The 25,652-nt window shown below is 38.4% G+C and overlaps 1 protein-coding gene across 10 annotated transcripts in view; it reads left to right on the top strand.

The window, feature by feature from the left end:
- KDM6A (lysine demethylase 6A) overlaps nt 1-25,652 on the top strand; it is a 149,964-nt gene that overhangs the window by 48,094 nt on the left and 76,218 nt on the right. For all 10 annotated transcript variants that reach the window (XM_032185949.1, XM_032185941.1, XM_032185921.1 and 7 more), the window contains one exon: nt 22,256-22,314. In XM_032185949.1, coding sequence (XP_032041840.1) covers nt 22,256-22,314 — 59 coding nt within the window. The remainder of the gene's footprint in view (nt 1-22,255; nt 22,315-25,652) is intronic.

Below are 25,652 nucleotides of genomic sequence, written 5' to 3'. Positions count from 1 at the left end.
CTTAACTCTGCATTAAAAAAAAAAAAAAAAGTATTTGACTTGAAATCTGGCAAAGTAAATATCTCAACTTGAATAGAAGCTGAGATAACTTAATAGAGCTCTTCAAGTACTTTTGTCAGTGTTTTTTTCTTACTTGTCTATGCTAAAATAAATGTGCCTTCTGTGCAGTGTACTTCATTCGGATTTCTTTTTAAAACTCCCGTGTCAAAATTTTTGGGGGAGGTGAGGAGGACTGTGGGGGATGAACAGATAGGAAGGGCAGTTCAGGAGAGGGAGACAACAACTCGAACTCCAGTTTGTGGATTTTGATGCAGCTGAGAAAAAAAAAAAAAGATACCAAGTGTAAGTGTCTGCCATGGTTATCAGTTTTGACATATTCTGAGGAGGAAGGATTAGAGGCTCAGCAAGGAGCAAGATATTCCTGATTTTATCCAAACGTCATGGCAGAAATCTGGCACCTGGAAAAAGTTATTTTAGTCATCTCATGTGGTTGTATTATAATGTAGTCGATCATACTGAACTCTTCTATACAGCATCTGGGTACTGGTAGGGGCTATCCTAACACAAATTTCAGTATGTGATAGAGCGACCATGCGAGCACAAAAAATATGTGCCTCTGTTGCATTGCCCTGGTTGCTTGAGGCAGAGGAAACCTTCACAGAAAGAAACCCCACACAGATGCGGGACTGTGAAAGATTTCAGTGCTCACTAGATGGTTCCAGGGAGGGGTTTGTAGAAGAACCTGGCTGTCCTCTGCTTCCCTGAGATCTCCTCTGCTTTGACATGGTGCTGTTACTGCAGCCCTCTTTTGGTTTGATAATTGTGTTTAAAGTATGTTTACGTGGCCTTCTGCAGGTAGGTGTGTGTTCATGTGTTGTTAGTTAGCCATCGTGTACCTGTCATCGTTACAACACAAATGGTAAATAAACAAAACTTTTTGGTGCGGGTACCTACTAGGTTGAGCTCCGCAGGTAGCTGCAGGCTGCCAGTGTGGGCAAACAATGTACCTGACAAATAGGATCTTACCTGCAGGAAGCTCCTGCGTGCTGCTTCTCTGCAGTGTTCCCATAAGCTGTCTATTACTACTATCTCCGTAGCTGGGGAATGCGTGTATGTCTTTTTAGACAGGATTCTAATCAAATCCAAGGGACTGTGGACAAGTTGTGAGAAGGCACTGCTGTCACACGTGCTTCTGAGTGTGTTTAGTCATCACAAAGGACAATCGTGGAGTCACGGAATAGTTTGAGTTGGATGGGACCTTTAAGATCATCAGATCCAAACCCTGCCATGAAACTGAAGGGAGGGAAGTAAGTCCCATAGGTGTTTTGTGGCAAGGTCAGGTATCAATCAGCCTTGTTCTGGAAAGCAACCATCAGGTACTCCCTGCCAGTGGTTGCTGGATATTAGGACTCCTGTCTAAATTTGCAAGTTTACCTCAGGTTGCTATCCTGCGTGCATGGCCTTCTTGATGTTTATCTCTTAAAATAAATGATGGTTAGAAACCTGATTTTGGCAATATTTGCAAATAACAATTTCCTCTTTACTTTTTCAGTCCTTCGAAAACTGAGGAGAACCTAAAACAATGCAGAGGTTCAAAAATAAAGCACTAAAATTTTGTTTAGGAAACCCAGGAAAATGAGACTTTGTGTAACTGCGTGCTTGTCATGGAAGAAGGATCTGATCCTAGTCTGTGCTGAGTTGTTGGCTTATTGCAGAAAGCAATTTTTACAGTGGTCTTTGATATGTAGCCCCACAGTGTAATTTAGTACCAGTTAATTTTTTACAGTGCTGTTTTATAATTAAACCTATGTAGAAATGTTACAAAGGGTGTTTTATCAACCTTATGGCTAAAACACTTTTAATTAGTAGCAAGGCTTTTTTTCCCCTAAAGAAATGAAAGTAAGACCATACATGTTTGTTTTTAAATTGGACCTGCTGCTTGTCTTAAATATTCCTGTATGACTTCCCATCTCTATACATTTTCCATTTTGATAGGCCAAATGTCTTTTTTTGGTATGTTTTCTTAATGCTGTAAAATGGGAAAACAATTGCAAATACTTTCATGCTTTAATTTTGGATGTTTTGCCATCTCTTTTTCTCCAGACTGTAAGTCCATTTCCCCCTTTATAATAGTTGGACAAAAAGCAATTACTAGACATACTGATAACAACAAATAAGAGAACATTTTGCACCTTAGAGAGTCTGTTATAAGACAGAGCAATTTTCCATTTCATTGACTCACAACTGTTTTATTTTCTACAGTAACCTCAAAATACCAAGCACCATTTTAAGGTAGAATTCATCAAAACTTCCATTATTTTTTTTTAATTGGCTATAAATGCTTAGTTTAATTGAAACAGTACAGTGGTATAGGATCAACAGGAATTGCTGGAGCAGACAAATTTCTGAAATGAAAGTTGGAGAAGGCAGTAGTAATATGATCTGTGAATGCTGCTTTTTATGCCTTTAGTTTTTTTCTCCTTTTTTTCTCCAGAAAGTGATTTTTTTTAATGGAATGGGTATCCCATGTAAGGAGAACGGTCTTAACAAGCTTCCCCATAAGAGTCCCAAGAGAACACAACTTTAAAATGACACACAAAGCCTTTAATATAAATGATTGCCCTGTAGCAACACAAGACATGTACAGGAGAAGCAGAAAAACAGAAACAGTCCCTTTGATCAGAGGAGATGTAATCAAAGAAGCACTTAGAAGAAGACTTAATCAGGAAAGCAAGTTTCAAAAATCCTCAGTGAAGGGGAAATTACTGAACTTCGGGGCATTGCAGAAAGAGCGGAAAGACAGGGTTGCTTGACAAAGATGGGTAAGATGAAAAACCTGCAATTCAGAATATGTTTTAAAATAAAAATAGAAATTCCAGAGAAAATAGAGAATCAGCAAGTGAAAAATAACCAAAATTAATAAAGTTAGTGTCTCCCTTCTCAGAGTTGTTTTGTTAATATCTTATAAATGGTCTACATCTTCAAATGTCTTCTGTACTTCTTTCTGAAAATGTAAGTGTCATCAGGGCAATACAGGGAATTCATTGATGACCAAAGACAGGTCATCATAATGGAGATAAAAAGAAAGGATAGGTATTTTCAGGAGACTACTTCGTGGACAGCAAAGTAGTCTGGAAATACAACCTGAATATGGTGACATCATAATGGCAATACAGGGTGGTAAGCTATTAGTCCCATTTTAAAAAAAAAAAAAAAAAAAGGGGGGGGGGATGGGTCCTGAGGAGGGGAGAAGGAAAAAAAAAAAAGCAAGACTTCGAGTACAGTTAAGCAAATAACATGAAGAGGAAAGTGTGGCTAGAGGAAGAATCAGAGAGAGTGGGAGAATGAAAATTGTAGCCTTGATGAGAATTTGAATACAAAGAAAATGAGAAAAGTAAAAACATATACTAAGGGTACAAGCATATGTGGAGAATGGAGGAAAGTGTATATATAGAAGAATACAGGAGGGGATTGTGGGAGGTCTGTAATGAGATTTTTGCCAGCTTTCTCCCCAACAGCAAGCCCTGTGTCATAAATTCACCATGTACAGTGGGAGGGACTAAAAAAAAAAAAAAAAACAAATCCAAGGAGGGCAATAACTGTTCAGGTAAAGGGGAGCACTGTATATCACTTTCTATCAAAGGACCAGGATGTCTTGTTATTTTGAGCAAGGCAAGCAGTGTAGTGTGTGAAGCACTGGCAATCACTGGGCAAGCTAGGTAAGTAGAAAAATAAAAATTCATTAACTCGAGAGTGGCAGAAATTAACTTAGTGGGACTTCAGCTAGTAAAAATTAACCCTCTGGGCTGAACTTGCTGGAAAGTACGTGGCAAGGGGTTGAATGCGTTAAGATGACAGACGCTTCTTTCATGAACAAAGTGATGAAGATTTTTAATGTACGTGCCTGTTTCTGCAGCTGTTGACAAGAAATTTCTGTCACATGAGAAAGGGGCTTTACAGGAAACAAGGAAAGAAGCATCTAGCAAGTGCAAAAGTATTTTACTGATCACGGAATCACAGGATCATCCAGGTTGGAAGATACCTCCAAGATCACAGAGTCCAACCTCTGACCTAACACTAACAGCCCTCCACTAAACCATATCCCTAAGCTCTACATCTAAACGTCTTTTAAAGACTTCCAGAGATGGTGACTCCACCACTTCCCTGGGCAGCCTGTTCCAGTGCCTCACAACCCTTTCGGTAAAGAAGTTCTTCCTAACATCCAACCTAAAACTCCTCTGGCGCAACTTTAGCCCATTCCCCCTCATCCTGTCACCAGGCACGTGGGAGAACAGACCAACCCCCACCTCGCTACAGCCTCCTTTAAGGTACCTGTAGAGAGCGATAAGGTTGCCCCTGAGCCTCCTCTTCTCCAGGCTGAACAAGCCCAGCTCCCTCAGCCGCTCCTCATAGGACTTGTTCTCCAGGCCCCTCACCAGCTTTGTTGCCCTTCTCTGCACCCGCTCAAGCACCTCCATGTCCTTCTCGTAGCGAGGGGCCCAAAACTGAACACAGTACTCGAGGTGCGGCCTCACCAGAGCCGAGTACAGGGGGACGATCACTTCCCTAGCCCTGCTGGTCACACTGCTTGTACGAGCCAGGATGCTGTGACTGGCGTATGCTTTGTTGGGTTGGAAACTGACTGGGTAGCTGGGCCCAAAGAGTTGTGAATGGAGTCAAATCCAGTTGGAGGCCGGTCACTAGTGGTGTCTCCCAGGGCTCCGAACTGGGGCCAGTCCTCTTTAATATCTTCATCGATGATCTGGACAAGGGGATCAAGTGCACCCTCAGTAAGTTTGCAGATGAAATTATGGTATGAGGTATGCTGAATTGAAAGACTACATTTATAAACTGTGCACCATATAATCTCTGTCTTGTGTCAAAATACTACATGTAGATACTCAAAATACTAGATTTCTTTGGTGACACTGTAAATCAGGTTATTTCAGCATCCCATGGGTGTAATCATTTACTTTGATGGCTCTAAGATTTTAGACTGGGATTCTTAAATGCAAACTGAGTTTATGAAGGCTAACTAGAATTCTGTCTTAAGGGTAGAAAGAATTATGTGTATGCTTCCAAAATATTTCAGAGAAAATGATGAATAAATAAGGAGAATCTCTGGAATGCTGGAAAGGTAATGATGGTTTTATTACCAATAATGTATTGTCATCTATAAAATAAACAGAAAATAGAGCCAATGAATAAGTGTATTTGGGTTTCAGGAAAAAAATCTTTTAATATTGAATGCTAAAAATAAAGGTTATCTCTTGTAAAGCAGAGTTGAGAGAAGTCTATGTATTTTTTCATAAAATGTGTTGTTAAATGAATGACACCTAGAAAGATTAAAGAGAAAATGTGTTGCATTTCATGCTGTTAATTAGAGACTAAAGCACAACTGATCACTATTTTAGAAAAGATGATACATTTATCTAGATACTTCTTAAGTGGTAATGCATCTTAGGAGTTATGTCTTTGGGGGGTGTTTTTTCTGTTTTATATGGGTTTGTGTGAAATTGCCCCTCTGCTAGCAAAAACATTGAATTCTCAGATAGTTCCATGCCAGAGAAAGAAGTGGACACTGTTTTTTCACTGTTGTTAATGCAGACAAATAATGGGGCATGTCCAATTTTGTGTAAAGTAAAATTGTACAAGGCCCTGATAATTAACACGCATATTAACTGGTTTATGCAACGGGAATGACGAGCACGCATGTTGCCTCAGCTTGAAAGGAATCAAGAGTAGGTGTAAAATCTGAAAAAGAATGAGATCAGCCAATTTAACTAATAAATTTTGACACGTTGCTTTTGACCTCCAGATAAATCTGATAAATTGCCCCGTCATTCAATACTAAGGAATCCTCCTTTGCACATACAAACCATTTACCTGTTTGGGTCACAACAAATATTAGTTCCTTCATGTGGAGCATGTATGTTGCTATTTCTTTGAAATATTTTGCCTTTGCACAAAATAATAATAAAGAAATTATTTCCAGACCTGCAGTTCTGAATTTTTGTAATGCATATTCATTTATTAAATCACTCATCCTTTTTAATCAAGGGATCTATGAGAACTGATGAAACTCTAGCAAATCTGTAACTTTCTTGGAATGTTGATGGTGGAAGAGGAGTGAGAAACTTTGCTTGAGTCAGGAGAGGGAGAAGACAAAATGGTATCTCAGAGTAAACCCTGTTCCTCCTACCCCCAACATGGTATCTGTTTCCAAATGATATTCATAACATTTTTCTAATGTTGATGCTTCACTCTGGAAATTCATTAGGAATGCAGTTACCCTCTGCATGTGTGATCCGTGTCTAGAAGTGCAAATATTCTGGGTGGAAATGATGTAAGTACCATCAGGGTTGATGGGAAAGTCCTCTCAGTAAAGCTTTTCATGCATATGTTGAATTTTCCTATCACAGAACTTTTCCTTTGTGCATAAAAAAAAGCTGTCATCCTTCATCTACTGATAGTTAGAATAATAGCATGCTTCCTTTCTCCAGTCCCTGTGATGAGAATGTAGGATGCTAAAATACAAGGCATACTGTAGTGTGGCAGTGAAGAAACTCATCAATTTTGATTGCTTGGAGAGAGGCATATTTAACAGAGTAGAACAGTTCTGACTTGAATGGAGGACAAATCTTCCGTAGGCGAGGAAATTATTTGACTGTTAACTGTATTGACAATGGCTGTGATGCTTGCCATTTCCAAAGTATCCTGTTGCTTGCAGATACCACGGAAATGGTACAATTCCTTCATTTTCCATGTGATTGCTTTTAAGTTGCATAGAAAAGGTAAAAACAAAACACACCACATTTCTTACTCGTGTTTTGTAGATTCATGTTTGATCATAAGCTCTAAGTAGATACAAGGGCTCAGTAACGAATGACATTTGGTTTCTTTGGAAATTAACCTTTAAAACTTTTATTCATTTTTCTCTAAGAGATGAAATATTTCCTTAGTTTTAAAAACTTTTATTTTGCAAAGTTGTTGTTTCTTAATTTGCTCTCTCCAGGACTGATATTTCAGTTCTGATTTTTCTTATACGGCTGCTGAAAGGGTTCTGCTGCGTTTGATGCAACATTACCTTGGTGGTATTTCTGCCCCTTGGTTTCCTCCTTTTCCCAGGGATATAGCCCCAGTGTTCTCTCTTCTTTGGGGGTGAGGGAGGAGTGATGGAAGTGCAGGGGAATCTAGTGCAATAGATGGAGAAGGTAACAGGTAGGAGGATGGGGAGATGCAGAGCTTGGGGTCTCTTCCTCAAAGAGCCTGTGAGTAGCTTAGGTGAGGCTTACTAGCCCATCCTTTGAAGAAAAGGCAAGTCATCTGAAATGGTTTTAGAGTTGTTGGATTGCGACTGTGCTCCACTTTGTGAAGCAGCTTTACAAGGATTAATATTTAGAGAAGAAACAGAAATCAGTTCTGCCTCTGGTGTTTACTTGCATGAAGGTTCAGCAAGAATTACTCTCTCGTGTCTGATTGCCTTCATGGAGTGTCTCAAGTGAGATCAATGCTGAAACTGCTGAGACGAAAACTTATCTTCTGAGTGCCCTCCTTGAAGGGAGGGCCAGGTATTGAGAAGTTCATGGAGATTCAAAAGCTGGAACACAGCAACAGAAAGCAAAACAAGACCTTTGAGTCTAGATATTTTCAAGCAAAAGTATTTTAAACTGTATGCTGAGAATGTCTGTGGCCTTCTAGAAAACTTGATCATCTGTTCTTAATGTAGCTTGCAAAGTTATAGTAAGCAGATAGGGGTTTGTTGGTATTCAGAAGAACCTGGGAAAACATTAGACTGTCAACCGTACCACATTTCTGGGCTGCTGTATTCAAATGATTTGCATTTAATTCCTAAGTGTCATTTTGCTTTGTACAACTGATTGGTCACTGCATTATTTTTTTCATCTAATTTGCCAGAGGAGTAAGACTGAGAGGTCCAACATCCCAGGTATGGGAGAAATAGCTGTCAGTTAGGGATCTTCTGCTCTGTTTTCTTCTCTCCCAGCCCTTTCTTTTTGCTACAAGACTAGAAGGTTCCTCAGTTAAATTTTATCTGGTAATACCAGGCAAAATGAATGTTCCTGGCTCCCTCTTTCAGTCTTTCTTTCTTGGTTAGATTTTTAGTTAGTGTTTTTTCTGTCTGTGTAGGCCTATCACATAGGGAATTATTCTAGCTGTTTCTCTCTAAATTCTCATGGTCATCAGAAAGACAGCAGTAAAACTGTAGTAACAGATACAGTTGCTACACCAATACTGCTGAACGTGTTTTTTAAAGGATTTGAGGTTTTTGTTGGCTTTTTTCTTTTCTTCTTCTCCCCTCCCAGGCAGGGGAATTGGGATCCACTTCATAAATTTATCTGTTGGGCTCTGGTTCTTGTGACCAGAAACAAATCCATTGCCAGCTATCTTAAAGACGTAATCAGAACTTTGTGAACTCTTTTTGAAACTAAGCAAGCTGAAAAACTTGGTTCCTATCCTGGTAAAAAGTGGAGAAGGCCAGATGGATCAAACAGCATCCAGTAAAGTGTTTTGTTTTGTTTTGTTTTTTTGTCTTGTCTGTCCATTGTCTGCACAAAACAAAAGGGGGAGGGGGCAGTCATTTTTGCAGTGAACTTGATCTTTATTTTTGGAAAAGAAAGAGGAACATAAACTGATTATCATTCCTAATTACCCTTTTCATTAGAACTAAGGGAAGAAATTCTGTGGTGGTTGCAACGAAAGGGGAATCTCTTCAAACAGGACTGGTGCTGATGGTGATGTTTTCTGTTCTGTTTTCAACTGATCTGCTGCAGGAAATACATTATTACTGCATCTTCTGGAAGTTCTCATATCACTGGTTTTATAGAAAGTTTCATCAGTTTTGCGGACTGCTGCAGACTTGCAGCGTTTTAATGATTTCAAAAAGCAGCTGGACAAATTCAGGGAAGAAAAATCCATTAAGAGCAATTAAATATGAAGACATTTTGTCTGGCTTTAGAAACCTCTGAACCACAAATCACTGGAGGTTGGGAGGGTATTCTTGGGAAGGGAAGGCTTAAAGCAATAATAGAAAATGAATGAAGTTACTCTTAGCAGTAACTCAGCAACATTTTAAAAGTTAAATGTTACTGCTGGATTGTTTTTTTTGAAAGCCACCCCCTCACCCCACAAGATCACCTACTTAGAGTTATGTTTCCATTTGGTGACATACTCTTCACATTTTGGAGAGCAAGGATGATTTTCTGGTGAAATGCAATCACAGGATGATGTCTAGAACAGAATTACTCTGTGGAGCTATACAAAAATTTCAGCACACTTTATCCCATCCTTTCTCAGAAATACATAAAAATATAATAACATAAATGAAATCATCCATCCAGTTCATAATGGAGCATTATAACTCTGTCTCAGTTCTGTTTCTGATCTCAAAATTTAGGCAAACAGAGCCCTCTGTCTGTCTGAAGCTTGTGAATAAGCTTGGAAGAAAAGGTCCTTTTGAAAGCACTTCCATTTCACTATTTTCAGACAATATATATTTCAGAGAAATGTCAGCCTTTTGCTTTCTAAAGTTTCTTCCTTGTGCGTAGATGTCAAAAGCATTCAAAAGTGTTCCTTAGGAGTCTCTCCTGGATCATGATGGCTATAGCACTGGATTTTATAGAAAGAGGACATACAGTTACTTCTTGCTGGAGAATATTTCTGAGCTGGGCTTTGAGGAAAGAGAAGACTGAAGCGAAACAGATGCTGAATGTCATTTCTGAGATCAAGATAAACCTGGGTGACAAATAGTTTTGAACTGAGAATGAGGATCAAGAGCAGCCTTGGAAAAATAATGCAAAATAAAAATGCCTCTAAAAAAACCACACATGATATTTTGGATTTTTTTAAATGCTATTTTTCAGTGGTTTTGATAATTGTGGTATTTGACACAGATACACAACTTCAAATTCATGTGACATCTTTCCATGTTCCCTGTCCACTAACCTCTCTAAACATTCATTTTATCTCTTCTTGGGATTCTAGGGTTGTTTTTTTTATTATTATTTTTTTTTCTCTCCAGTCTTAACAGCATGTAACTACAAACTAGGAGATGTATCTTGAGATACTTTTGTTTCAGGCTCAGGGGGAAAGTGCCAGGGATATGACTTTCCCTTGTTCTTTGGCTGGAACACAGTGAATCACTGAGGTATTGGAGCACTGTCTTGAAGCACTGCTCGTGGTAACTCATTTATTAGCTAAAACAAAGTACCTGGCAGTTTTGTAATTGTTGGGAAGAATGTGATCTGCCACGTTGACAAAGGAGTACTTTGTCCTAAGTTGAACAAAATCTTCTGTCTCCGTGTTGTGTCGGTCAAGTGTGAGATGAGCAGCAATTCGCTGGACTGGGCTATCGAACCCAGAAGCATGGTCCTTCTGGGTCAGGTTGGTAGACTTCACGTTTAGGAATGGTGAGTGACCGTGTACAAGAATCTGAGGCACAGAACTCTGAACGGAGGTGAATTACACAAAATACTCATGAAGTCCTAAAGCGAAGTTAAACAAAATTCTTGGTATAGTAACTCCCACTTCATTTAAATGTAAGTAAGTCAATTAGGACCTTCTACCTTATTCCTTTCACCCCATGCACGTCACATAGGCAGAGTTTTCTAATTGATAGGGCTTGGGTAGGCAAGGGAGGCTGAAACAGTGTGTTAGGCTGAGGATGCCCTTTACTTTACTGAACAGGATCTGAATTTTCGACATGATAAATCTATTTATTGGAGGCCAATCTTAGTGAAGGCACTAACAGGTTTAAAAATGATTGAGTGGTATAGCTAGCATTCTGTGAAATCATAAGAGAAGTTGAGAAGTGCAATCTATCTACCCACTGATGCAGAATAAGGTATTTAATTACCATGTTAACCAACAAAATATGGCATGGACTTCCTAAAGCAGAATTTCTGTGGATGTTTTTGCTTAAGAAGAGGATCAAGTATAATGCCGAGAGCATGTTAAAAATAACGCGTTCCACAAGACTTCTTGTCTTAAAAGTGTCCATAAGGCATCAAATACAAGCTAGACATTCCAGCAAATGAGCTCTTAATTCTCCCTTTCTTCATGGCAGAAACTGATCTGGAAAAGACTTGTTTAGGGTTCCTGTCTGTGATTTTTGCTGTCTGTGAGATCAAGCCTTTCAGTGCCCTTTGTCTGTCTCCAAGGAGTTAATTTTATTTGACAGAATGGGATAGTTCAGTTGGAAGGGGCCTTCAGAAATCACCTAATCCAACTGCCTGAGCACTTCAGGCCTAACTAAAAGCACATTACTGAGGGCATTATCCACATGTCTTGTGAACAGTGACCCGGCACGGGGCATCGGCCATCTCTCTAGGAAGCCCATTCCGGTGTTTGACCACCCTCACAGTAAAACGTTTTTTCTTGTATTTGCTCAGATCCTCCCCTGGGCCATTTCATCACCCAGCATAGCATGAACCTGTTCAACTCACAGCTGGACAATCTGTCTGGAAGGATGCTGTGAGGGATGGTATCAAAGGCCTTAGTAAAATTTGGGAAGATCATGTCCACCAACTTCCCTTCATCCACTACATGGGTGAGCTTGTTTTAGAAGGAGTTCAAATTACTAAGGCAGGACTTTCCCTTCATGAGCCCATGTTGGCTATTCCTGATAACAGCTTTATTCTTTAAATGCCTTTCAGTGGCACCCAGGATAATCTTCTCTGTAACCTTTTCAGGTACTGAGGTTAGACTAGCAGGTTGCTGGCTTCCTGGGTCTTCTCTGGTGCCCTTCTTGTAGATAGATCAGTTTAACATTGGTAGTGCACTGATGGTGGGAATTCTTCCTAGCAGACCAGTACTAAACCCTTAATTACTTCACGTAATCTTCACGTTGTAGTGTTCGTTCTCCTGTACATTTGAGAGAGGCTTCTTCCTAGGCTAAGAAATGTACAGTCTTTTAAGTGCATTGATAACTTCCAGATCGAATATTTATGCCTGTCCGTGTTGAGATCTACTAACCACAAGCCATGATTGTATAGATTAATGAAGCTGTCCACATCATTCTCTTCATGCAATAGAAGTATCTTTGTCTCTCTGTGGGTGCTAATTTACTTCATTTTTGATACCTGCAATTAGAGAATGATTTTGTTTATGGAAATCCCATTGTAGTAGATAATTGGACCTTAAGAGAATGTGTAAATAAAATAAATTAAGTTTTCCTTGAGAATGTTACTTTTAAGTTAGAAGGTCAGCAGATACTGCATACATTGGAGAGGAATCACTTTTTCAAAAAAAGATGAAAAGTGGCATACAGAATATAGATTTAAGCAGTCCTTCGTGTTCTCTGAAGTAATAGAAAATTGTTGTCTATTGTGTCTTTAAGGGGGAAAATATCCTTTGATCTTGATTAAATCTAATTGACGTACATTAGACAGTGTCTTACAGAGGAGTTTAGGGCTGGCATTAAACATTTTTTATGACTTTGAAGTGAAAGTGAATATCAGTATTCCAAAATAGAAAGTAAATCTTAGATACTGAATGCTGGAATTTCAGAAGTACCAAAACAAAACAAAAAAGCATTGGTTACAGAGAATTATGATAGCAGATGGGATTTCATGGGGTATGCTGAGGTTTTTAAATGGAAGGAGTATTTAAAACTATTTATATACACTTAACTCATGTATACATCACTGATGATGTTCAAGAAACAGACCTCTGAGTTATCAGAAGAAGTAAAGAGTATGAGGAAAAGTTAGAGGCTAAACAAAATATTCAATTTAATCAAGAATAATATAGAAGACTGTACTGGAAAGCATGCTATTATATAAAAGGTAAGTATAGTTCATCTTGACATTTTGCTAGAATCTAATCATCCTCCTCTCAAACAGAGAACAGCAGAATGAAATTTCAGACAAATGATAAAAGCGTATCCGAGAACTATTTGCAGAGGAGACAGGAAGGAGGATGAATCAACATGCATGATGTATAGGGGTTAGAAAGGGATTCTGCAGACTTTTAGTACAAGAGTAAGGGGGTATCCGTGCACACTGAGGAGAAGCTATTATAGCGTAAAATTAATTTGTGGAACTCAACTTAGCAAGGTATCTTTAAATAAGAGCTCCCTAGAGTCATATAAAAGGATGTCAAATTAATGCAGAGGAGGAGAAAATCCCCATAATAAAAAATTGGTTAATTGGCCCTCTTCTGTCCTTTCTTCCCTTTTCCTTCAGGCTATCGGGTAACTATGTAAGTAATCAAGTTTAGCAATAAACTGCCCCAGAAGAAAAGATTTTAAAGCTAACAACTTTGAGAGGTTTCCCGTAAGTTATCCTCGTAGGAGAAGGTAGTCAGAATTAAGAAAGACTAGTGGAGTCCTTCTTCAAGACAGTTGTGATGTTCCTGTTAGCAGCTTTTCAGAGTTGATTTTCCAGAAGGTAAATGATTGGAAGTAATTTAAGCAGTATCAGACACAGCAGCGGTGATGTAACAGTAAGAAGAGGGATTAGTTGAGGGAAAGAAGGCTGAGTTCTGGAGGAAATGAAGAAAGAGCTAAGTAGTGCAGCAAAGAATTAGCAAAGGAGATAACGGAGAGTGAAGGAAGTGTGCTATCATTTGACTTGTTTGTATTTTTTTTGTTGTTGTTTGTTTTGTCCTCAGAAATTGAAGGCTCTTAAACTCACTAGCATATATATTCACCGAGTAGGCTGAAAATTTACTGATGTACGGTTTTCTGTCGAGAAATGATGATTTGATGGAATTGAAGTATTCTGTGGGAATGGTTGGTGGGCTGCCCAGCTGCTTTGCCTGGCTCTTGGCTGCTGGCCATCTTGTCTGCTCCCCCAGCTGCCTGTCATGCGGGCCTGCTGGCTCGTCTGTTGGATCCTATTTTAAGTATTTGTACATTCTAACAAATAAAACGGCAAATCACCAATTAGAACACCAATTAACGATTACTATTAAACCATCTACTGTCTTAATTAGAAAATCATTTTCAGTAATAATTGATTGATACCTAACTAGCAACCATTAATCAATGATCTTACATTTCATTGCTTAAAATAATTAAATCTTAAAAATTACACCTTCTTATTTTACTATTTGATATATTAATACATAAAATATCTATCCAAAACATGCTATCCACTTAAATTTTCCATTCTTAAATGTCAGTGACTCATGTAAAAAAAAAAAAAAGAGTCAAAGTTGAAACAAGGAGTGAAATTTTATTCGTAAAGCTGATACTCAGAATTTTGTTCCAAGTGTGGGATTTTGTTCAGTTTGCAGTTTATAGAACAAACTGTTTTTAACTAGAGCTAACGAAGCCTGGGTAATGACAGGCTTGTGTCTGCTGTCCTTTAGCACCTCCTGTCCTTCCTTTTCCCACGTCTCTTTGTAAGCACACATGAGCTGGAATTCCTCTGGTTGTCCCGGTGAAGCATCCCGAATGACATCTTGTCCCCATCGACATCTTTGCTGGGCAAGATAAGCACACACTTGCTCTAAATTTGTGCTGATGGGCTAAGTCTGTCTTCCCAAAGAAGGGAAACTGAATTCTGACTGCTTTCTAAAAGCACACCTTGCTTTGGAGGCTCTTTTCTGTGTCCAGCAACTATTTTCCGTGACATTCCCCAAACCTTTCACCTTTGGGTCATCTTGGTTTCGATGACATTCATTCGAAGGCAGCTAATAGGTGCAAGAGTTATTCAGCTGGAAATAAGAACATACAAGTAGCAACTGTATTCTTAGTGAATTTGGTTTAAAAAAAAAAATCAAATTTAAAATTTCCCGTTAAAGTGTATTCTGCTCAGCGCAGTGTGACTTAAGATTCAAGTGAGCAACCATGGACAATTCTGTGGCTGTTTTCCTTTGCTGGTTTTTTACCGGTTTCCATGCATGTATTTGTATCACTTTGTAGTCATTCCTGCCTCGTGAGATTCAGTTTGTCCACTCCCATTTTATGTGGAGTGCCTCAGGTAGAGCAGCTGTATAATTAATGATTTTCAGTGTTTTTTTTTTTTCCCCAACACAGTAGTGATTCTCCAGCAGTGAGAAGCTGACAGGGAAATAATGGTGCTACTTGTAAGCTCAGTGGGACTCCTACCTTTGCTGGAAAAGGGTAGAAAAAATGGCAAATGAAGAACGCAAAATTCCATGCTAGTTGTTCTGTTTGAAATGTTTTGAAGATGATGGGTAGAAATAGTGATGATCTTGTACCATATAAAAGGGAATAAAACATTGTAGAAATACTGTTCAAATGTCATCTTCAAAAAAAAAAAAAAAAAAAAAAGGTGTTGCAGGTGTTAAAAAAAGGTGTTACTTTCAGAATCACCAAATATTTGAGGCTGGCAGGGACCCCTGGAGGCCCCCTGCTCCAAGCCCTGCCCAAGCAGGGCCACCCAGCGCAGGCTGCCCAGGGCCAGGCCCAGGCGGAGATCCCCAAGGAGGAGCCCCCACAGCTCTCTGGGCAGCCTGTGCCAGGGCTCCTCACCCGCACAGCACAGAAGTGCTGCCTGCTGCTCAGGGGGAGCCTCCTGGGCTCCACTTTGTGCCCGCTGCCTCTTGTACTGGCACTGGGCACCACTGAAAAGGGCCTGGCTCCGTCCTCTTTGCACCCTCCCTTCACGTATTTATGGACATTGATGACATCCCCCTGGAGCCTCCTCTGAACAGCCCCAGCTCTCTCAGCCTCTCCCCACAGGAGAGGTGCTTCAGTCCCTCCATCATCTTTGTGGTGGCCCTGCATTGCACTCTCTCCAGTATGACCATGGCTATCTTGTACTGGGGAGTCCAAGGGTGGTCTCACCAGGGCTGAGCAGAGGGGAAGGATCACCTCCCTCCACCTGCTGGCAATACTTTGCCCAACGCAGCCCAGGATACTGTTGAGATACATTCTAAGACTTAGAGAAAAAAAAAATAAATGTTGTTATTACTATTTTCTTCTTAAGAATCAGAAGTGCTTTTCTGTGGAAGAACTGTTCGGCTACCAGTTGTTGGTCATGGTTCCTGAAACAAAGATTGGCAGCTGAACTTACTGATTCATGAAACTTGGTTTTATTACCCTTGAGTGAAGTATTTAGTCTGTCATACTTCTTGTGTGTGGACCATTTCCTTAACTGGTGAAGTGTATAGCTGGAGATGCTAAGGAATGGACAAAAAAAAAAAAAAAAAAAGACAATAACCCTTGAGTCGTGATGATGGTTTACTTAAAATACTCATTAAGCTCAGGTTTTACACAAGTAACTTGGCACTTGTGTTTGAGTTTCTCATGCAATGTGTAATTCTTGATTCAAGGTTACTTAAAGCTCACTTTTATGTAAATCAGTGTCACCCTTTTATTTAATTTTTGAAAACCCTCTGTGGTTGCCTTGTCTTTAATATTTGGAAAAAAAAAATAGTATTTTTATTGAAATAGGGAAGATAATTTGGCCACCTTTCTTCTACAGGTGTTGGGTGTATTTTAGCAGTACTTACTCTGAACAGATAAACTTAGAGATGAGATGAAAATTCCTTTGTAGTTGTTTACCAAGATGCTAAATGAATTAATTTGTTACAAATGCCAGACTATATTTGTCACAGGAATAATGATGTTTATATATTAATTGCTTTCATGTTGCAGCTGAGTTGAGCAGGCTCGTGCCCATTAACAGTTTCAGACTGTTGTGATCATTGCTCAGTAAGCAGGGTCTTGCCAGATATATCTTACACAGGTGTAATTTAAAGATCCTGTATAAACGTAATGAATTTCAAGGTACTAAAAAATTTCTTAAAGGCCTTGAATAAGTGGAAGCTAATGCTACTCATTTGTAATGCACCACTTGCAGGGATCCTAGTGCTTTTGCAGATGCTGGGAATACGGAGAACCTGTAGATAGGTAGCTCTCATTTATATTTGTACAAACACGAAAAAAGAAATCATTTGAACCCTCCCCTCTTCCTCCCAAATAGTTTGCAACTGCTAGAGCTTGTCAGCTCCCACAGGGCCATCGCTGTTCATGCGTGAGAGCCTGAGTGGAATTTTTATGCAGGAGGTGCTCTCTGGGGAACTGTTACTATACACTGAGTAGTGTCAGGAGGAAATATTAGGGACAAGAGTGTCAAAACTTCATCTTTATTTATTTATTTATTTAGTAAATAAATAAGCATTCTTATATTTGAACAGAAATGTTTTGCTTTGAACATGTTGCTGACACACCCTGTGGCCCCAGGACATAGGCCCAGCTGTCCAGCCCCCTTGTTGTCCCAGTTAGGTTTTCTGAGGTGTTGTGGGCCGGGCTCGACTGGGATTTGAAGTGGCCTTTGGAGTCCTGCTGGAGGCAATTTTAATGTGTCATCAAAGGCTTTGATTCCTGGCAATAGTAAGGGAATGGAAAGTAGTGACTGGTCTCATGAAAGGTGCTGACCTTCATCTCTTTCAGCACTCTTCCTTCATACTGCCACCAACTCTGTGGGGAGTTTCTTGCTCCAGTTATGCTTTTTATTTATTTTAGTGTGGTAGGATGTACTCTTGAGTTTTGTCTAAATATTGCCAACTTTCTAATAATCACGGGATTATTTTAACTACGTTTGGCCCTGCTCCTTACAGTCATGAAGAAGAAATGGTGTATTTGCTTATATGTATTAGTGGTCAAGGATTTGCATGGAGAAGGCCGGTATAGGCCAGCTGTGATGTTATTTCATATTTTTATCCATCTTCTACTGAACCACAACACTTGATTTCTCTCATGTCAAATATTTGTATGCTGCTGAGGAGGTAATAAGGAAGCATTGCTTTTAAATTTATTTATTTATTTTTTTTAAATGCAGGTTTACTGCATAAATCTTTTATCTAGGATTTCACTCTTCCTGTATGAACGCTCAGTGTAGGTTTGATAAGCATTTTATTGGTACTAGTGTAGGTTCAGAGAGCTTTTACATGTCACTTGTGTTCTACTTTTTCACTCGCAGTAATGCATTTCTTTGGGGGGGGAGTGCTGCACAGTGAACCTGACTGGGAAACTGATCCAGTTAAAAATAATCCTGTTTTATCCAGATATTAATAACTTGGATCAGTTCTGGCATCCAGTTGACTGTAGTACCCTACAAATGATAGTATTGGCAAAGATGAGGGGTGCTGCTGGACAGGGGCTGTTACTAAATCTGCAGTGCTATGAAGCTGTGGCAAAAGCCTTCCTCTTTGTTTGTCAGCTGGAAGACCCTGCCTGGAGGCTGACCATGGGCTCTTCAGCCTCTTTTTCTATTTTCTTTCTAGATGTGTTGCTGTTCTCTTGCAAACATAACTTCCTTGTATACTCTAGTATTTAGAAAATGCAATTTTGGAGTTGATAACTGGGTCTCAACTTCTGGTGGCAGATTAAGGCCATTACTGGTGCAAATATCTTCACCCCGATACGGCAGCTATACATTTCTAGACTCAATCTGATACGGCAGTTTTAAAGTCTGAATGTGAGTAACTTGTTACACAGGATGGGTGTATTTTTCTGAGACTGTATTTTTAGGTTGAGTGTTACTACGGTGGTCTGATTCAGCCATCCTTCTGCTGGAGGCACTGGCTACGTGCTTGAAGATGGAGAAAAAGGCTTGATTGTGAATTTGGCCTGGAGAGCAGAGCACATGGATTGCTGTAGATGTGTTTCCATCTGCTGCTTCAGAGGGGCTATGAAGCAGTTATTGCGGTCAGTACAGCAGGTTTGTGAGATGGGTAGGATATTCCTTTCTTGATTGCCTAAAAGAAACAAGCCTAAAAAAATCATCAACATATTTATTCATCTGTTATGTAAAATGGTACAAAAGATACATTGTTGTCTTCTGAGTTACCCATCGGTAAATTAATATTTTGTCAAGTATAATTGAAATTTTGCTCATCATAAAATAGGGCATGTAAGTAGCAGAATATACAATATGAACTTGACAATCTTTTGAAATTGCATAAGCTTGTCAAATGGAAAGAGATATTTGAGCCATCTAGTGGTTGGTATGAAACATTTTAACACTTTCAACCGGTTGTAGAAAATGCAAATGACGCCAACTTGGAAAATGCATTTCTAATTTGTATGCTTTTTAATAGCATAGCTGTAGAGTGAAAAAAAAAAAACACAAACCCGGACATTCGATTTCAAATTTGAGGTAGTCTGTTCCAGTTTGCAGCTTTTTTTCAAGATGATGTAGGTTTTACTGAAGAAGGAGATCTGATAACATAAATATTACGTTTATATTTATATTAAGTTAATAGCCAAAGAATTTTAGCCTGACATCTTAGGAATTGGGAAGGTTTTGAGGAGCTTCAAGGAAACGAGTGTAATAAAATAATTTTGTTTTCTACTTTATACCAAAATATATGTATACTCGGAGGGGAAAAAAAGTTGGCTTGTAGGCTTGTATTCTCCATCAGCAGCTATTTATAGTAGGATCTTGAATAACAAGGATTGAATAACAAGATATCATTACTGAAAAACATGGGGTAGATACTATTCATGATATACCTGTGTTCAAAAACAAGTAACAGAGGCAATTCAAAACAGGTTTCTTAAGGTGGGGTGCGTGACTTGGAGTCCCAGAATCTGAGATGTCAGGATAAAGGACGTTTTGTAGATGAAAATCCGTCTTGTAATGCAGCTTCATGATCCTGCTTGGTCCTGATAAGTGTTAAGCTGTTCTAGCTTTTCATATGGGCTGTTGCCAGTAAGAACTTGGCTGCGTGTTGAGCTTGCTGCTATTCTGCATTACAGGCAGACAAGTTAGTTGCTAAAGTAGCGAGCTTCACGTGCAACTCACCTTTAATTACTGGTGGGAAAGTACTGCATGCACAGAACCACTGTAATATCTCCCAGTCCTCATGAAAGCCCCATCCAGCTTCAAGCCCAGATTAAAAGATATTTTTTAATCATTTAGACAAATCTAATGAATAATCAACAAGCAGTACTAATGGTGTTACGTGCAGTTAGAGCTGTAGTGTTTCAAAACAGATGAATTCAGTCCATACTGACACTTCATAATTTACATCTTTACATTCGCGTTGAAGTGTTACAAAGTCTTAAATCTTGCCCTGTTTTTTTATTGAGAAGACAGCGCTATCTTAACATGTTCTTAAGGTCAGTCCCAAGTGCATTGCAAAGCTGAAGGAGAATGAGAAAAATTAGAAAGCCAGCCACAAAACAAAGGATGGAGTTCTAATAGCGGACTTGTGTTTTACTGCAATGGGGGCAACCTGAAAGCTTCATGTAAATTTGGTATGCTAATTACACTTGGACAAATCTACCCGCATTTTGGACTTGTCCAATGTCTTGATTGTTGAGTATTATTAACCCTTAGGACCAAAATAACAGCTAGATTAATCTTCTGAATATTCCAATTTTGTCTGTGAATCTTAATAAGTATCAGAAGAGGAATTAAACTCTTAAAGATTAAAGAGGTTTTAGTTGTCTGGTATATTTTTGCCTGCATTTTGCAGTGTGGTGATGAAGGATTTTTTTATTATTAGTCTCTATGGTGATCTAGTCTTGGATCGCAGTTGTTGAATCTCCGAGGTAACATTGAACAACTTTGTTCACTTCTCTTCTCTAAATAAGCGTGGCCAGAACAGCGTAAAGGCAGCTAGGTGTATGCGGTATTTTGCAGGCTTCCATTTTGCACATGTGAAAATCTCTCTCCATTGTTGTCTTACTTCTTCATGGAAAATATCATAGTCCAAGGCATTATGTATGTTCAGTTTTTGAGCTTGTCTTCATTCTTAGTCTGCTGTTGCCAGAACAGATTTGACTAACAGCAACTACATGGGGTACAGAGTTGAAGATCTCGTATCTTTATGATGTCCATGTTGCGGTTTTGTTCACTTGAACGGGAACGTGATTTTATGGTAGTATTACGACTGCCATCCTTTTATTGTCTATGTACTTCTCTTTCCACTCCCTTTGTACAGTGCTCTGATTGTCATAGTAGCTGGTCATACCACAGCGTTTTCTTGGAACTTGTCCATTACTAAAGCTATGATCCAACTGTATTCATGAAGGGATCTTTGGCATTTCCCCTGTTTTTAATTTGCATTTAGAAGATGCAAATGAGGTATAATGAAATTGTAATACTAGGTTCTGTTTCTGATGAGTGCTTGCTCTTCAAATTCTGTTCTGGTTACCAATTGCTTTCTAGGAGAAATTTGCTTACATCTTACATATTTCAGTTGGGTTTAAGGCATATCTAGGATTTCCATTGTCAGGTTTCATAGAAACGAGAGTTGTTGAAGAAGTGAATGCAAGTGGAATAGGGATTATCTTGAAGAAGAATCTTTGAGAATGCAAACGCCATCTCTGGTTTGTGTATCAGAGCTCTGTTTCCTTTGGGATGTATTCATGGTCTCTTGAAAACAGTGTTACACACATGAAAAAAACTAAAATTGTGTTGTAGGCAGCATATACGTGTTTTCTTCTGTAAATAACGGAATAGCTGCTAAACAGGGAACAATTTTACTGTGGCATAACATTTGTCAAAAGAAAAAGTTGGTTAATTTTTATATAATTTAGGAAATATGTAATATTTATTTGGAAAATCGGGTAGTTAATCATTCATTAAACCCCCTGGTAATGTCACTTGGGAAGCAACGCTTTCCTTTGTGAAAAGAAAATGGGGGGGAAGATGAGTTGTCAGTAGGAAAATGGTAATTTTTTTTCCTTTTACTGCAAAACAGGGTAATTGAAGATAGAAATTAGATTAATGATGAAGAAATCTGATTGTCTTAGGTTTGAAGCTGATGGCCTGTATTTTTAGTATTCAGAAAAATTACAGTTTCCTTAAGCATATTTTGAGATTCATATAATTAATGTTCTACTATAGACGCTGAAATCAGTGTGCGTAGCTTTGTTTACTTTTATGTGAATATAAATTATTATAACTATGACATGGTCTTAGGTTATAAAACATTTTTATTGTATTAAATTGCCAAAGACTGTTGTTTGCTTTCCTGCTATTTTACAAATGGAACAAAGCACATCAGTGTCTCTGATGTGAAAGTACTTGAATATTATGGTAGTTACTATTCCTCAAAAAATATGTTTCTGCATTTAAATTCAGAATTTAGTACTAAATTTTACAAAGAATTGCATTTTAAAAAAAAATAAATCTCTAGCTGTCTTCTTATTCCTTCTTTTTCATTCCTCCTGTTCAAGGTGAAATTAAAATATCCCTATCTTACAATGGAAATTGAATGTCAAACGATGAACAAAATAGTTGCAACTCAATGGTATAGATTATGGTTGGTTTATCTGGTTTTAAACATTGCTTATTTTCTTTTACAGAATGCTGCCTTTTTATATGGCCTTGGTTTGGTCTACTTCCATTACAATGCCTTTCAATGGTAAGTGGGAATAAAACAACAGTATCAGTGTATTTTGCAGTGTTCATTGGTAGCTGAATATTTCAACTTTAATGTTATTGTACAATAGTTTAAGTTTTGTGGCATAAATATGATACTTGAAGATATATTGCCCTGTATCTCCTATCTGACTTACTTGTGGCAGCTGCAGCAGTTGCTTGAATAGGAAAGCAATTAGAGAGAGGGAGTTTTAGCTTCTTATAATGCAATTCAGCGAGGGGAATGGAGCGGTATGACTCAACAGGTTTTTGTGAATTCTCAGTGTCTAAGGTCTGCAGCATATGTTGTGAAGAAATTTTCTGTTTCTCTGGGAAAAGAAGTGGCAAAGTAGGTTTGTTTTCATTTAGCTTGTTATTCAGTAATTTTTCCATAAGTGTATACAGTGACAGGTTTTGGACGTGAGCAGCAGTACACTTTGTCCTGAATGTTTAAAACTGTCATAAAAACTCAGTTATAAAGAGCTGTAAATTCTGGCAGGGTTTTGGGGGTGGGAAGGGCTTGCTTTTGTGTTGGGGGCGGGTAAAGGCTTGGTTTGATGGTTTTGTGGGTGATTTTGGTTTGGTTTTGCCTCACTGGTGTTGAGAGAAGAATGAGAAATGGTATAGACTTGATAAATGGGGTTCTCTTGACAGATCCCCAAACTTTCCTGGTCAGTAATAAGAAAGGTATGGTTTATTCTTAAACTCATTGTTATCATCGGAATAAAGTCAAATAAATGCAGTGTTTAGATCAGAGCTTTTTTCATAAAATTGATTAGTTTACCTTTTTTTTTTTTCTTCTTCTCTTCCGTGCTCATTTCTTTGTGGTATATATTTCTCTAGTAACACTTAGTACAGAAGCTCAAAATAAAATTAATGTAATTTTACTATTTAGTTGATCACACAAAAATTTATCATCTTGCTAGACTAAGCATGCCTGAAGCTAAGGAAGTAGTCAGTGACTACTGACTGATAGCTTGGAACAACAAAATGAGAGTTCTGCCCACCTCCTATTCCCCCCCCCCCCAAATAAATATATCAAAAGTTTCTGCGTATCTGTAAGACAAAAGATTCATGCTTTCCTCAGGCAGGAAGTCAGCTTTTATTTTTGAAATGAACATAAGTTGGTTAAATCATGATCTCAGAACCTTGATTTTTTTTTTTTTCCGTCTTAAAACTCAAATGCTTTCTTTGTTAATAGTGGTGCAATGCATGCCATGTATTGTACATGACGTGCAATTACATTCCATTCTAATATGAGAGAAGAGCAAAAAAGTTTTCAGAAAAACAAGAATCTTTTAAGATTGTGATCTTCTTTCTTCAATTTTGCTAAGTTTCAGAATGTTCTTGTTCTGATGCAAGCTTTGCTTCATCATTTTAACGTGTTAACAGTTTGCATTGTGAAAATGATGTAAAATGAGTCAAATTACACAAAAAGTTACATTTAGAGTAGTAACTTATTGAGAGGCCACCTTCTCAACGTAGACTGTTACCATTAGTGGATCAGGTTTTTTGGCATTGTTCAGTGGAGGGAGCAACAAAGTCAGGTCATTGTGAAGCCTAAGTATTGATAGTTTGCTGCCTTGAATTAATTCAGATTTTTCTTACATTCTTTCGAGTAACCTTGTTGAGAACATGAGTATATATTGATGTCTTAAGTTATGATGTCTTAACTGCATATAGAGCTGTTTGTTAATGTAGTTTAAAATGATCAAATCTGTCTCTTCATTCATACCAGAAAGGTATATGTAGTGTGGTACTAAAGAAGTTGTGTATATGAGAATATTGGGCAGAACTTACAAGGGAAAAAAGTCTAATGCAGATAAAATCTTACACTTCTGTATGTATTTTTTTTTATTCCACTTGAGTGTTTCTTCCCTTACTATGTTTTGGGGACAGGAGTGGGTTGTGTCGGTGTGAGTATTTAGGTGTGACAAAATCATAATTAGCTTGGAGCTGATTGCAAGTCACTTGCAGTAGAGATATTCTTTGTACACTTGGTCTTCCACAAGTCTCCACTGCAGATTGCAAGGAGAATCTTCGTTCTTTCAGAGTGAAACACTAGACAAACAGTCTTGTTTTCTGCTAAAGTTGTTCCATCTATTTACATTCGTAAAGTACATAAATCTGTGTATTTCATACAGGTAAAAGAGACTTCAAGATTGTTTAAGGTTGTTTAACTTACTGTGCTTCATTCATTAATATATTATTTCATTCATACAACCTTAGATAGTCATAGATTTTAAGGAGAGGCATGTTCATAGTCTTCCCAGAAGGAAGGGTTAATGAATCATCTGTCATACAAATAGGGACAATATACGAGCAAGTGAGAATAAGGTCAGTTTTAAAATTGTTGTTCATACTTTCACATTATTTTTTGATTTTTTCAGTATTCATAAAAAGAAGTGTTGGACTGACTCCAAGACACATGCAATTCTTTGTATTCAATATTGCACGCTTCTGTACATGCGAAAGAAGCGTTACAGTGTTAAGTGCTAAATCTTATCTGACACATCATTTTATATTGGTTGTTTTGTTTGACAATTTATGTAAGAACCGAAAGTACTTATATACGTGTAAGTATATGTAAATATTGTGATAGCGTGATCAAAGATATTTTATGCAATTTTTTAGTAAGATATGACATAAGGGATTAGCTCCAAAGAAAGTTGTATAGATCTTAGATTTTGATACTCCTTCTACACCATTTGTCATCAAGTTGTGAGAAAAGTAGATGGCTGGTTTTCCCTGTTTCTCAAGTAGAGCAAAACACCAGAATAGAGATAGCTGAGATACTGTCATAACTTGAGTAATTTCATGTCCTCCTTAGTTGTCTTCTAGATGGAACAATGAAAAATTTGTAGTTGTTCATCAAAGACTATCCTTAAACGTGGTGCAGTAGTTACAGTCCTTGTAGAGGCTCGAATGCCAAATTTGCTCTTGTACTTCACTAAGGATTCTGAACCTGCCTGGTGTATGAGCTGCTGATTTGAGTCCCTCCAAGAGAAGCAGATGGAGTCCAAGCTCTGCAGCTGTGTCCTGCAACTGGTTCTCCTGCTCTGCTGGGATCCCCGTGCACTAATGGTGGTGCTCTGAGGCCAGCCCACAGTGTCTTCAATGACTGTTACCTGCAAATCGCTGGACAGCGTGTGAGAGAGAGAGGGTGTTCCTTAAAACACCTACAGGACACTGAGATTACAGTCACCCTTCTTGCATTATTTAACATATCCTTTGGCTCCTCAGCAAAAGGATTCTTTAGCAGCTTAGAAGTTTAGTACTACGTAAAACTTTGTGCTTCAGCATAGGCACCTTTGCAGGACCCAGCCCTGAAGAATACCAAAG

The sequence above is a fragment of the Aythya fuligula genome, chromosome 1 (genome assembly GCF_009819795.1).
Source record: "Aythya fuligula isolate bAytFul2 chromosome 1, bAytFul2.pri, whole genome shotgun sequence".
Lineage (NCBI taxonomy): Eukaryota > Metazoa > Chordata > Aves > Anseriformes > Anatidae > Aythya > Aythya fuligula.
This window is presented reverse-complemented; position numbering and strand designations above follow the sequence as displayed.